Source organism: Salmo salar, unplaced genomic scaffold (assembly GCF_965601325.2).
Source record: "Salmo salar unplaced genomic scaffold, fSalSal1 ptg000525l, whole genome shotgun sequence".
NCBI lineage: Eukaryota > Metazoa > Chordata > Actinopteri > Salmoniformes > Salmonidae > Salmo > Salmo salar.
In genome coordinates, this window is record NW_027675410.1 from 31,399 (window position 1) to 45,000 (window position 13,602).

General features: G+C 53.5%; 1 protein-coding gene across 1 annotated transcript in view; it reads left to right on the forward strand.

The window, feature by feature from the left end:
- The first annotated feature begins 324 nt into the window (after positions 1 to 324).
- The window catches only part of LOC106595188 (heat shock 70 kDa protein 14), a 32,430-nt gene continuing 19,152 nt past the window's right edge, over positions 325 to 13,602 (forward strand). The window contains exons 1-6 of the mRNA XM_082972033.1: positions 325 to 451; positions 1,163 to 1,243; positions 3,933 to 4,015; positions 6,622 to 6,670; positions 7,625 to 7,727; positions 9,714 to 9,909. Of these exons, the coding sequence (XP_082828159.1) occupies positions 362 to 451; positions 1,163 to 1,243; positions 3,933 to 4,015; positions 6,622 to 6,670; positions 7,625 to 7,727; positions 9,714 to 9,909 (602 nt within the window). The 5' untranslated portion in view covers positions 325 to 361. The remainder of the gene's footprint in view (positions 452 to 1,162; positions 1,244 to 3,932; positions 4,016 to 6,621; positions 6,671 to 7,624; positions 7,728 to 9,713; positions 9,910 to 13,602) is intronic.

A 13,602-nucleotide genomic window follows, 5' to 3' on the forward strand; every position in this document is an offset into this window, starting at 1 on the left:
AGAACCAGCTATAGTGGATCTCCACTACACAACAGAACCAGCTATAGTGGATCTCTACTAGACTAGATTCCTATATGTGTATTTAATGTATTGTTAATCCCAGCCCCAGTCCCCCCAGGAGGCCTTTTGGAGGCCGTCATTGTAAATAACAATGTGTTAACTGAGTTGCCGAGTTAAATAAACGTTTAAATAAGAAACGGCAGCGACTCTCCGGAACCGGATGCAGACTACTGCAGCTGACGCCAGACACAAGGACCTCTTCTGATTGGTTTCAGGAAACATCTCGGATTGGCTGAATATTGAGTCAGTTTCTGCACCGTGTTACTCTGATTGGTTTAAAGTCAAATGAACTTTAACCTTCATGGTTCAGCTTCGCAGTGGTTTCTCAACAAGCATGGCGGCTATAGGAGTACATTTCGGCTACACATGTGCCTGTGTAGCTATTTTTAAGGTATTGTGTTGCCTGTATTAACGTTTTTAGTGGTGGGATTAGTCTCCTTTTATTCAGTTATGAAGCGATTTATTTAGGAGGTCCGCTAAGATCCGGTTAAACATGAATCGTTACCGGTAGCTAGCCAATGTTAGCATGGTGAATGAGATGGTTACCGGTGTTAGCCATCTAGCAAGCTAACGATAAAATAACCGGCTTGGTGTTTGAGATGTTGTTATCGGTGAAGCCGGGGGAATGAAGCCGGGGGTGGTGAAGCCGGGGGGGGTGAAGCCGGGAGGGTGGAGGGTCTTCACAGTAATGTTGTGTTTTGTGCAGGATGGCCGAGCGGAGGTGGTGAAGACAGGGGGGTGAAGGCAGGGTGGTGAAGGTGGGGTGGTAAAGCCGGGGGGTGAAGCCAGGGTGGTGAAGGGTTGTCACAGTAATGTTGTGTTTTGTGCAGGATGGCCGAGCGGAGGTGGTGAAGCCGGGGGGGTGAAGCCGGGGGGGTGAAGCCGGGGGGGTGAAGCCGGGGTGGTGAAGGCAGGGTGGTGAAGCCGGGGGGGTGAAGCCGGAGGTGGTGAAGGCAGGGTGGTGAAGGCAGGGTGGTGAAGGCAGGGTGGTGAAGCTGGGGGTGATGAAGCCGGGGGTGGTGAAGCCGGGGGGGGGGGGGGGGGGGGGGGGTTGAAGCCAGGGTGGTGAAGGGTTGTCACAGTAATGTTGTGTTTTGTGCAGGATGGCCGAGCGGAGGTGGTCGCCAATGACGCCGGGGACCGAGTCACTCCTGCCGTGGTGGCTTACCGGGACACGGAACAGGTAACATACAACTAGTTAACATAACGTTTCATTTTACTTCCCTCATCTGTTACATCTGTTAAATATGTTTATGTGACCAATATAATGTGGTGGGGATGGACAAAATAAACTTTATGCTCGGTCTGAACATTAAAGTGCTTCACTGGCGGGGTGGAAACAGATGGAAGACTAGAGGCGACCACCTGTTGCTAATTAGCTATCGCGCCTGCGCCGAACACCTGTGTACAGTCCCTGATGTCTTTCTCCAGTGTGCAGATTCCAGGTCTTCCTAGCGAAGACTTTCCTTTAAATCACTCTGAACGCTGAGGCTGTACCCGCTTTAAAGTTCCAATGCAGCCGTTTATCTCAATATCATATCTGGGTAACAGTTAACTACCTTACTGTGATTGTTTTCAATTAAAATGGTTCATGCATGGCTTGACTGACGTTAACCATTTCAGGACTGGTGTTTTACTTGTCTGAAAGCTCAAATCACTTATGACATTTATCTAACATAATTGGCCAAATAGGTAACTGAAATTGTATTATATAATGCGAGAAACCACTTTACAAATGAAATGCAGTGTTGTTATTACCATACAGAGAACCATACTAGCATGTCCGCTACCTTATGCCTTCAAGCCTGTTTTAGAAATAGGACACTGCCCCTTTAAGACAAAAGCACCTCTTTACCAGACTAGCTTTTCAGAAACATAAATGCAACAATTTCAAAGATTTTACTGAGTTACAGTTCATATAAGGAAATCAATTCATTAGGCCCTAATCTATGGATTTCACGTGACTGGGAATACAGATATGCATCTGTTAAGTTACCTTGTTTTAAAAAGGTAGTGGGTGTGGATCAGAACCAGTCAGTATCTGGTGTCTCCACCATTTACCTCAAGCAGCGCGACACATCTCCTTCACATAGAGTTGACTAGGCTGTTGATTGTGGAATGTCGTCCCCACTCCTCTCCAATGGCTCTGAGAAGTTACTGGATATTGGCGGGAACTGGAACACGCCGTCGTACACCTCGATCCAGAGCATCCCAAACATGCTCATCTAGGGTGACATGTCTGAGAATGCTGGCCATTGGAGAACTGGGATGTTTTCAGCTGTCAGCTTGCTAACAGATCCTTGCCACATGGGGCTGTGCAGGATCATGCTAAAACATGAGGTGATGGCGGCAGATGAACGGCACGACAACGGGCCTCAGGATCGGCCGGCCCGCTCATTAGACATTTTACATTTTTTTAGTCATTTAGCAGACGCTCTTATCCAGAGCGACTTACAGTAGTGAATGCATACATTTCATACAATTTCATAAATTTTTTTCTGTGCTGGCCCCCCGTGGGAATCGAACCCACAACCCTGGTGTTGCAAACACCATGCTCTACCAACTGAGCTACAGGGAAGGCCCCGCCTGTGGCGGCAGATAGACAAGGGTTGCATTTTCGGAGCTAAACTGACCAAGATGCACCTCCAACACCTCACATAATTCACCAAGATGCACCTCCAACAACACAACACCTCACATAATTCACCAAGATGCACCTCCAACACCTCACATAATTCACCAAGATGCACCTCCAACAATACAACACCTCACATAATTCACCAAGATGCACCTCCAACAATACAACACCTCACATAATTCACCAAGATGCACCTCCAACAACACAACACCTCACATAATTCACCAAGATGCACCTCCAACAATACAACACCTCACATAATTCACCAAGATGCACCTCCAACAACACAACACCTCACATAATTCACCAAGATGCACCTCCAACAATACAACACCTCACATAATTCACCAAGATGCACCTCCAACAATACAACACCTCACATAATTCACCAAGATGCTCCTCCAACAACACAACACCTCACATAATTCACCAAGATGCACCTCCAACAATACCTCACATAATTCACCAAGATGCACCTCCAATACAACGCAACACCTGATGTTTACGTCCCTGTTAGTGAGCTTTTTTCAGTCTGTAATAAAGCCTCTCTGTGGGGAAAAACTCATTCTGATTGGCTGGGCCTGGCTCCCCAGTGGGTGGGCCTGTGCCCACCCATGTCTGCACCCCTGCCCAGTCATGTGAAATCCATAGATGAAGTTATTTCAGTCGACTCATTTCCTTGTATGAACCATATCTCAGTAAAATTGTTACATGTTACATTTTATATTTTGAAGTATAATTAATATTACTGACCTCAAACGATAGAGGAACCTGTTATTACTGTGGTGGTGTGCAGAGCATGTAGGATCATATCTCTGGTCATGATGTCCCTGCCTCTGTCCCGTCCCTGTCCCTGCCTCTGTCCCGTCCCTGCCTCTGTCCCGTCCCTGCCTCTGTCCCGTCCCTGCCTCTGTCCCGTCCCTGCCTCTGTCCCGTCCCTGCCTCTGTCCCGTCCCTGCCTCTGTCCCGTCCCTGCCTCTGTCCCGTCCCTCCCTCTGTCCCGTCCCTGCCTCTGTCCCGTCCCTGCCTCTGTCATCTCCCTCTGTCCCGTCCCTGCCTCTGTCCCGTCCCTGCCTCTGTCCCGTCCCTGCCTCTGTCCCGTCCCTGCCTCTGTCCCGTCCCTGCCTCTGTCCTCTCCCTCTGTCCCGTCCCTGCCTCTGTCCCGTCCCTGCCTCTGTCCCGTCCCTGCCTCTGTCCCGTCCCTCTCCTCTCATCTCTCTCTCTCTCCCTGTAGATAGTGGGGATTGCTGCTAAGCAGGGTCGTGTCCGGAATGCAGCCAACACGGTGGTTAAAGTCAAACAGGTGCTGGGGAGGAGGTGAGTGTCTGTATTACAGGTGCCGGGGAGGAGGTGAGGGTCTGTATTACAGGTGCCGGGGAGGAGGTGAGTGTCTGTATTACAGGTGCCGGGGAGGAGGTGAGGGTCTGTATTACAGGTGCCGGGGGGGAGGAGGTGAGGGTCTGTATTACAGGTGCCGGGGGGGAGGAGGTGAGGGTCTGTATTACAGGTGCCGGGGAGGAGGTGAGGGTCTGTATTACAGGTGCCGGGGAGGAGGTGAGGGTCTGTATTACAGGTGCCGGGGAGGAGGTGAGGGTCTGTATTACAGGTGCCGGGGAGGAGGTGAGGGTCTGTATTACAGGTGCCGGGGAGGAGGTGAGGGTCTGTATTACAGGTGCCGGGGAGGAGGTGAGGGTCTGTATTACAGGTGCCGGGGAGGAGGTGAGGGTCTGTATTACAGGTGCCGGGGAGGAGGTGAGGGTCTGTATTACAGGTGCCGGGGAGGAGGTGAGGGTCTGTATTACAGGTGCCGGGGAGGAGGTGAGGGTCTGTATTACAGGTGCCGGGGAGGAGGTGAGGGTCTGTATTACAGGTGCCGGGGAGGAGGTGAGGGTCTGTATTACAGGTGCCGGGGAGGAGGTGAGGGTCTGTATTACAGGTGCCGGGGAGGAGGTGAGGGTCTGTATTACAGGTGCCGGGGAGGAGGTGAGGGTCTGTATTACAGTTGAAGTCAGAAGTTTACATCCAGTTAGGTTGGAGTCATTAAAACTCGTTTTTCATCCACTCCACAAATGTCTTGTTAACAAACTATAGTTTTGGCAAGTCGGTTAGGACATCTACTTTGTGCACGACACAAGTAATTTTTCCAACAATTGTTTAGACAGATTATTTCACTTATAATTCACTGCATCACAATTCCAGTGGGTCAGAAGTTTACATACACTAAGTTGACTGGGCCTTTAAACAGCTGGAAAATTCCAGAAAATGATATCATGGCTTTAGAAGCTTCTGATAGGCTAATTGACATAATTTGAGTCAATTGGAGGTGTACCTGTGAATGTATTTTAAGGCCTACCTTCAAACTCAGTGCCTCTTTACTTGACATCATGGGAAAATCAAAAGAAATCAGCCAAGACCTCAGAAAAAAAATGTAGACCTCCACAAGTCTGGTTCATCCTTGGGAGCAATTTCCAAACGCCTGAAGGTACCACGTTCATCTGTACAAACAATAGTACGCAAGTATTAACACCATGGGACCACGCAGCCGTCACACCGCTCAGGAAGGAGACGCGTTCTGTCTCCTAGAGATGAACGTACTTTGGTGCGAAAAGTGCAAATCAATCCCAGAACAACAGCAAAGGACCTTGTGAAGATGCTGGAGGAAACGGGTACAAAAGTATATATATCCACAGTAAAACGAGACCTATATCGACATAACCTGAAAGGCCGCTCAGCAAGGAAGAAGCCACTGCTCCAAAACCGCCATAAAAAAGACAGACTGGTTTGCAACTGCATATGGGGACAAAGATCGTACTTTTTGGAGAAATGTCCCCTGGTCTGATGAAACAAAATTAGAACTGTTTGGCCATAATGACCATCGTTATGTTTGGAGGAAAAAGTGGGAGGCTTGCAAGCCGAAGAACACCATCCCAACCATGAAGCACGGGGGTAGCAGCATCATGTTGTGGGGGTGCTTTGCTGCAGGAGGGACTGGTGCACTTCACAAAATAGATGGTGTCATGAGAAGGAAAATTATGTGGATATTGCAGCAACATCTTAAGACATCAGTCAGGAAGTTAAAGCTTGGTCGCAAATGCGACTTCCAAATGGACAATGACCCCAAGCATACTTCCAAAGTTATGGCAAAATGGCTTAAGGACAACAAAGTCAAGGTATTGGAGTGGCCATCACAAAGCCCTGACCTCAATCTTATAGAAAATTTGTGGGCAGAACTGAAAAAAGTGTGTGCGAGCAAGGAGGCCTACAAACCTGACTCAGTTACACCAGCTCTGTCAGGAGGAATGGGCCAAAATTCACCCAACTGATTGTGGGAAGCTTGTGGAAGGCTACCCAAAACGTTTGACCCAAGTTAAACTATTTAAAGACAATGCTACCAAATACTAATTGAGTGTATGTACATTTCTGACCCACTGGGAATGTGATGAAAGAAATTAAAGCTGAAATAAATTATTCTCTCTACTATTATTCTGACATTTTACATTCTTGAAATAGTGGTGATCCTAAGACAGTGAATTTTTACTTGGATTAAATGTCAGGAATTGTGAAACTGAGTTTAAATGTATTTGGCTAAGGTGTATGTTAACTTCTGACTTACACTATGTTCCTAATGTTGGGCGGCAGCGTAGCCTAGCGGTTGGGAAAGGCAGCGTAGCCTAGCGGTTGGGAAAGGCAGCGTAGCCTAGCGGTTGGGAAAGGCAGCGTAGCCTAGCGGTTGGGAAAGGCAGCGTAGCCTAGCGGTTGGGAAAGGCAGCGTAGCCTAGCGGTTGGGAAAGGCAGCGTAGCCTAGCGGTTGGGAAAGGCAGCGTAGCCTAGCGGTTGGGAAAGGCAGCGTAGCCGCTAATCTTCGGCAGAATGAACTCAACTCACGTTGTTGCTTCTCCCCCTTTTCCTCTTCCTGTCGGCAGCTTCGAGGATCCGGAGGTTCAGACGCATAAAGCTGAGAGTAAATGTCCTGTGAGTATATAATCCTCTACCGCCGATTAGACGACATAACACTTATCAGGGATTAACACGCCTCGGGCTACCTAACGCTACGCTATCGGGGATTAACACGCCTCGGGCTACCCAACGCTACGCTATCGGGGATTAACGCGCCTCGGGCTACCCAACGCTACGCTATCGGGGATTAACGCGCCTCGGGCTACCCAACGCTACGCTATCGGGGATTAACGCGCCTCGGGCTACCCAACGCTACGCTATCGGGGATTAACGCGCCCCGGGCTACCCAACGCTACGCTATCGGGGATTAACGCGCCCCGGGCTACCCAACGCTACGCTATCGGGGATTAACGCGCCCCGGGCTACCCAACGCTACGCTATCGGGGATTAACGCGCCCCGGGCTACCCAACGCTACGCTATCGGGGATTAACGCGCCCCGGGCTACCCAACGCTACGCTATCGGGGATTAACGCGCCCCGGGCTACCCAACGCTACGCTATCGGGGATTAACGCGCCCCGGGCTACCCAACGCTACGCTATCGGGGATTAACGCGCCCCGGGCTACCCAACGCTACGCTATCGGGGATTAACGCGCCCCGGGCTACCCAACGCTACGCTATCGGGGATTAACGCGCCCCGGGCTACCCAACGCTACGCTATCGGGGATTAACGCGCCCCGGGCTACCCAACGCTACGCTATCGGGGATTAACGCGCCCCGGGCTACCCAACGCTACGCTATCGGGGATTAACGCGCCCCGGGCTACCCAACGCTACGCTATCGGGGATTAACGCGCCCCGGGCTACCCAACGCTACGCTATCGGGGATTAACGCGCCCCGGGCTACCCAACGCTACGCTATCGGGGATTAACGCGCCCCGGGCTACCCAACGCTACGCTATCGGGGATTAACGCGCCCCGGGCTACCCAACGCTACGCTATCGGGGATTAACTCGTTAATGTGTTTCAGTTGGTCAACAAGGGAGAGAAGCCAGTGTATGAGATGACTGGAGAGACGACCAGACATGTGGCTCCACAAGATGTCGCCAAACTCATCCTACACAAGATGAAAGGTAGATCACACTGCCCCCCTCATCCCCCATCCTACACAAGATGAAAGGTAGATCACACTGCCCCCCTCATCCCCCATCCTACACAAGATGAAAGGTAGATCACACTGCCCCCCTCATCCCTCATCCTACACAAGATGAAAGGTAGATCACACTGCCCCCCTCATCCCCCATCCTACACAAGATGAAAGGTTAGATCACACTGCCCCCCCCTCATCCCCTCATCCCCCATCCCCCATCCTACACAAGATGCCCCTCCCCCAGACACTAGTGGAGATCCCAGATGATTGGATGGAGGATGAGGGATGAGGGAATATGGTGGAACTTCCACCTGGCCAATATACACTGCTCAAAAAAATAAAGGGAACACTAAAATAACACATCCTAGATCTGAATGAATGAAATAATCTTATTAAATACTTTTTTCTTTACATAGTTCAATGTGCTGACAACAAAATCACAAAATAATCAATGGAAATCCAATTTATCAACCCATGGAGGTCTGGATTTGGAGTCACACTCAACATTAAAGTGGAAAACCACACTACAGGCTGATCCAACGTTGATGTAATGTCCTTAAAACAAGTCAAAATGAGGCTCAGTAGTGTGTGTGGCCTCCACGTGCCTGTATGACCTCCCTACAACGCCTGGGCATGCTCCTGATGAGGTGGCGGATGGTCTCCTGAGGGATCTCCTCCCAGACCTGGACTAAAGCATCCGCCAACTCCTGGACAGTCTGTGGTGCAACGTGGCGTTGGTGGATGGAGCGAGACATGATGTCCCAGATGGGCTCAATTGGATTCAGGTCTGGGGAACGGGCGGGCCAGTCCATAGCATCAATGCCTTCCTCTTGCAGGAACTGCTGACACACTCCAGCCACATGAGGTCTAGCATTATCTTGCATTAGGAGGAACCCAGGGCCAACCGCACCAGCATATGGTCTCACAAGGGGTCTGAGGATCTCATCTCGGTACCTAATGGCAGTCAGGCTACCTCTGGCGAGCACATGGAGGGCTGTGCGGCCCCCCAAAGAAATGCCACCCCACACCATGACTGACCCACCGCCAAACCGGTCATGCTGGAGGATGTTGCAGGCAGCAGAACGTTCTCCACGGCGTCTCCAGACTCTGTCACGTCTGTCACATGTGCTCAGTGTGAGCCTGCTTTCATCTGTGAAGAGCACAGGGCGCCAGTGGCGAATTTGCCAAACGTCCTGCACGGTGTTGGGCTGTAAGCACAACCCCCACCTGTGGACGCCGGGCCCTCATACCACCCTCAGGGAGTCTGTTTCTGACCGTTTGAGCAGACACATGCACATTTGTGGCCTGCTGGAGGTCATTTTGCAGGGCTCTGGCAGTGCTTCTCCTGCTCCTCCTTGCACAAAGGCGGAGGTAGCGGTCCTGCTGCTGGGTTGTTGCCCTCCTACGGCCTCCTCCACATCTCCTGATGTACTGGCCTGTCTCCTGGTAGCGCCTCCATGCTCTGGACACTATGCTGACAGACACAGCAAACCTTCTTGCCACAGCTCGCATTGATGTGCCATCCTGGATGAGCTGCACTACCTGAGCCACTTGTGTGGGTTGTAGACTCCGTCTCATGCTACCACTAGAGTGAAAGCACCGCCAGCATTCAAAAGTGACCAAAACATCAGCCAGGAAGTATAGGAACTGAGAAGCGGTCTGCGGTCCCCACCTGCAGAACCACTCCTTTATTGAGGGTGTCTTGCTAATTGCCTATAATTTCCACCTGTTGTCTATTCCATTTGCACAACAGCATGTGAAATGTATTGTCAATCAGTGTTGCTTCCTAAGTGGACAGTTTGATTTCACAGAAGTGTGATTGACTTGGAGTTACATTGTGTTGTTTAAGTGTTCCCTTTATTTTTTTTGATGTATGTGCCAGGTGGAAGTAGTTTGACCATAGTTTTAACTTGTTCCCTGATAGGGTACCATATGTAGCTACCATATGTAGCTGTTGTTGTTTCCATAGAGACGGCTCAGTCGGCCTTGGGTGCTGATGTCACAGAGGCTGTCATCACCGTCCCCTTTGAGTTCGCACATGCCCAGAAGGCGGCGTTGAGGGCGTCTGCGGAGGCGGCGGGTTTCCGCGTGTTGAGGCTGATCCACGAGCCAGCTGCTGCTCTACTGGCCTACGGCATCGGGCAGGACTGCCCCTCTGGGAAGAGGTACACTCCTCCTCCTGGTCCACCCACACTCCTCCTCCTGGTCCACCCACACCACTCCTCCTCCTGGTCCACCCACACCACTCCTCCTCCTCCTGGTCCACCCACACCACTCCTCCTCCTCCTGGTCCACCCACACCACTCCTCCTGGTCCACCCACACCACTCCTCCTGGTCCACCCACACCACTCCTCCTCCTCCTGGTCCACCCACACCACTCCTCCTCCTCCTGGTCCACCCACACCACTCCTCCTCCTCCTGGTCCACCCACACCACTCCTCCTCCTGGTCCACCCACACCACTCCTCCTCCTCCTGGTCCACCCACACCACTCCTCCTCCTCCTGGTCCACCCACACCACTCCTCCTCCTCCTCCTGGTCCACCCACACCACTCCTCCTCCTCCTCCTGGTCCACCCACACCACTCCTCCTCCTCCTCCTGGTCCACCCACACCACTCCTCCTCCTCCTCCTGGTCCACCCACACCACTCCTCCTCCTCCTCCTGGTCCACCCACACCACTCCTCCTCCTCCTCCTGGTCCACCCACACCACTCCTCCTCCTCCTCCTGGTCCACCCACACCACTCCTCCTCCTCCTCCTGGTCCACCCACACCACTCCTCCTCCTCCTCCTGGTCCACCCACACCACTCCTCCTCCTCCTCCTGGTCCACCCACACCACTCCTCCTCCTCCTCCTGGTCCACCCACACCACTCCTCCTCCTCCTGGTCCACCCACACCACTCCTCCTCCTCCTGGTCCACCCACACCACTCCTCCTCCTCCTGGTCCACCCACACCACTCCTCCTGGTCCACCCACACCACTCCTCCTGGTCCACCCACACCACTCCTCCTGGTCCACCCACACCACTCCTCCTGGTCCACCCACACCACTCCTCCTGGTCCACCCACACCACTCCTCCTGGTCCACCCACACCACTCCTCCTGGTCCACCCACACCACTCCTCCTGGTCCACCCACACCACTCCTCCTGGTCCACCCACACCACTCCTCCTGGTCCACCCACACCACTCCTCCTGGTCCACCCACACCACTCCTCCTGGTCCACCCACACCACTCCTCCTGGTCCACCCACACCACTCCTCCTGGTCCACCCACACCACTCCTCCTGGTCCACCCACACCACTCCTCCTCCTCCTCCTGGTCCACCCACACCACTCCTCCTCCTCCTCCTGGTCCACCCACACCACTCCTCCTCCTCCTCCTGGTCCACCCACACCACTCCTCCTCCTCCTCCTCCTGGTCCACCCACACCACTCCTCCTCCTCCTCCTGGTCCACCCACACCACTCCTCCTCCTCCTCCTGGTCCACCCACACCACTCCTCCTCCTCCTCCTGGTCCACCCACACCACTCCTCCTCCTCCTCCTCCTGGTCCACCCACACCACTCCTCCTCCTCCTCCTCCTGGTCCACCCACACCACTCCTCCTCCTCCTCCTCCTGGTCCACCCACACCACTCCTCCTCCTCCTCCTCCTGGTCCACCCACACCACTCCTCCTCCTCCTCCTCCTGGTCCACCCACACCACTCCTCCTCCTCCTCCTCCTGGTCCACCCACACCACTCCTCCTCCTCCTCCTCCTGGTCCACCCACACCACTCCTCCTCCTCCTCCTCCTGGTCCACCCACACCACTCCTCCTCCTCCTCCTGGTCCACCCACACCACTCCTCCTCCTCCTCCTGGTCCACCCACACCACTCCTCCTCCTCCTCCTGGTCCACCCACACCACTCCTCCTCCTCCTCCTGGTCCACCCACACCACTCCTCCTCCTCCTCCTGGTCCACCCACACCACTCCTCCTCCTCCTCCTGGTCCACCCACACCACTCCTCCTCCTCCTCCTGGTCCACCCACACCACTCCTCCTCCTCCTCCTGGTCCACCCACACCACTCCTCCTCCTCCTCCTGGTCCACCCACACCACTCCTCCTCCTCCTCCTGGTCCACCCACACCACTCCTCCTCCTCCTCCTGGTCCACCCACACCACTCCTCCTCCTCCTCCTGGTCCACCCACACCACTCCTCCTCCTCCTCCTGGTCCACCCACACCACTCCTCCTCCTCCTCCTGGTCCACCCACACCACTCCTCCTCCTCCTCCTGGTCCACCCACACCACTCCTCCTCCTCCTCCTGGTCCACCCACACCACTCCTCCTCCTCCTCCTGGTCCACCCACACCACTCCTCCTCCTCCTCCTGGTCCACCCACACCACTCCTCCTCCTCCTCCTGGTCCACCCACACCACTCCTCCTCCTCCTCCTGGTCCACCCACACCACTCCTCCTCCTCCTCCTGGTCCACCCACACCACTCCTCCTCCTCCTCCTGGTCCACCCACACCACTCCTCCTCCTCCTCCTGGTCCACCCACACCACTCCTCCTCCTCCTCCTGGTCCACCCACACCACTCCTCCTCCTCCTCCTGGTCCACCCACACCACTCCTCCTCCTCCTCCTGGTCCACCCACACCACTCCTCCTCCTCCTCCTGGTCCACCCACACCACTCCTCCTCCTCCTCCTGGTCCACCCACACCACTCCTCCTCCTCCTCCTGGTCCACCCACACCACTCCTCCTCCTCCTCCTGGTCCACCCACACCACTCCTCCTCCTCCTCCTGGTCCACCCACACCACTCCTCCTCCTCCTCCTGGTCCACCCACACCACTCCTCCTCCTCCTCCTGGTCCACCCACACCACTCCTCCTCCTCCTCCTGGTCCACCCACACCACTCCTCCTCCTCCTCCTGGTCCACCCACACCACTCCTCCTCCTCCTCCTGGTCCACCCACACCACTCCTCCTCCTCCTCCTGGTCCACCCACACCACTCCTCCTCCTCCTCCTGGTCCACCCACACCACTCCTCCTCCTCCTCCTGGTCCACCCACACCACTCCTCCTCCTCCTCCTGGTCCACCCACACCACTCCTCCTCCTCCTCCTGGTCCACCCACACCACTCCTCCTCCTCCTCCTGGTCCACCCACACCACTCCTCCTCCTCCTCCTGGTCCACCCACACCACTCCTCCTCCTCCTCCTGGTCCACCCACACCACTCCTCCTCCTCCTCCTGGTCCACCCACACCCAGTTATTGGAGGACCAAATATAGCTCATACAGAATTAATCGGCCCATGTTTGTAATAATGACAATTACAACAATACTGAATGAACACTTTTATTTTAATTTAATACATCTATTTAGTCTCATAAATAATGAAACATGTTTAAATAATGGCAGAACAGTTGTTAGGTGCAATATGAGCCATGTGAGAAAGCTAACGTTTAAGTTCCTCGCTCAGAACATGAGAACATATGAAAGCTGGTGGTTCCTTTTAACATGAGTCTCCAATATTCCCAGTTAAAGTGTCACGTTACAGCAGAGATCCTCTGTTTTCGATAAAGAGAGTGTAGAAGGCCAAGGAATGGTCAGAGACGGCACTTCCTGTACAGAATCTTCTCAGGTTTTTGGCCTGCCATATGAGTTCTGTTATACTCACAGACACCATTCAAACAGTTTTAGAAACTTTAGGGTGTTTTCTATCCAAATCAAACAATTATATGCATATTCTAGTTTCTGGGCAGGAGTAATAACCAGATTAAATAGGGTATGTTATTTATTTTTATCCGGATGTGAAAATACTGCCCCCTACCCTAGAGAGGTTAACCTAGTAAGATCATCGGCCACGTGTCGTT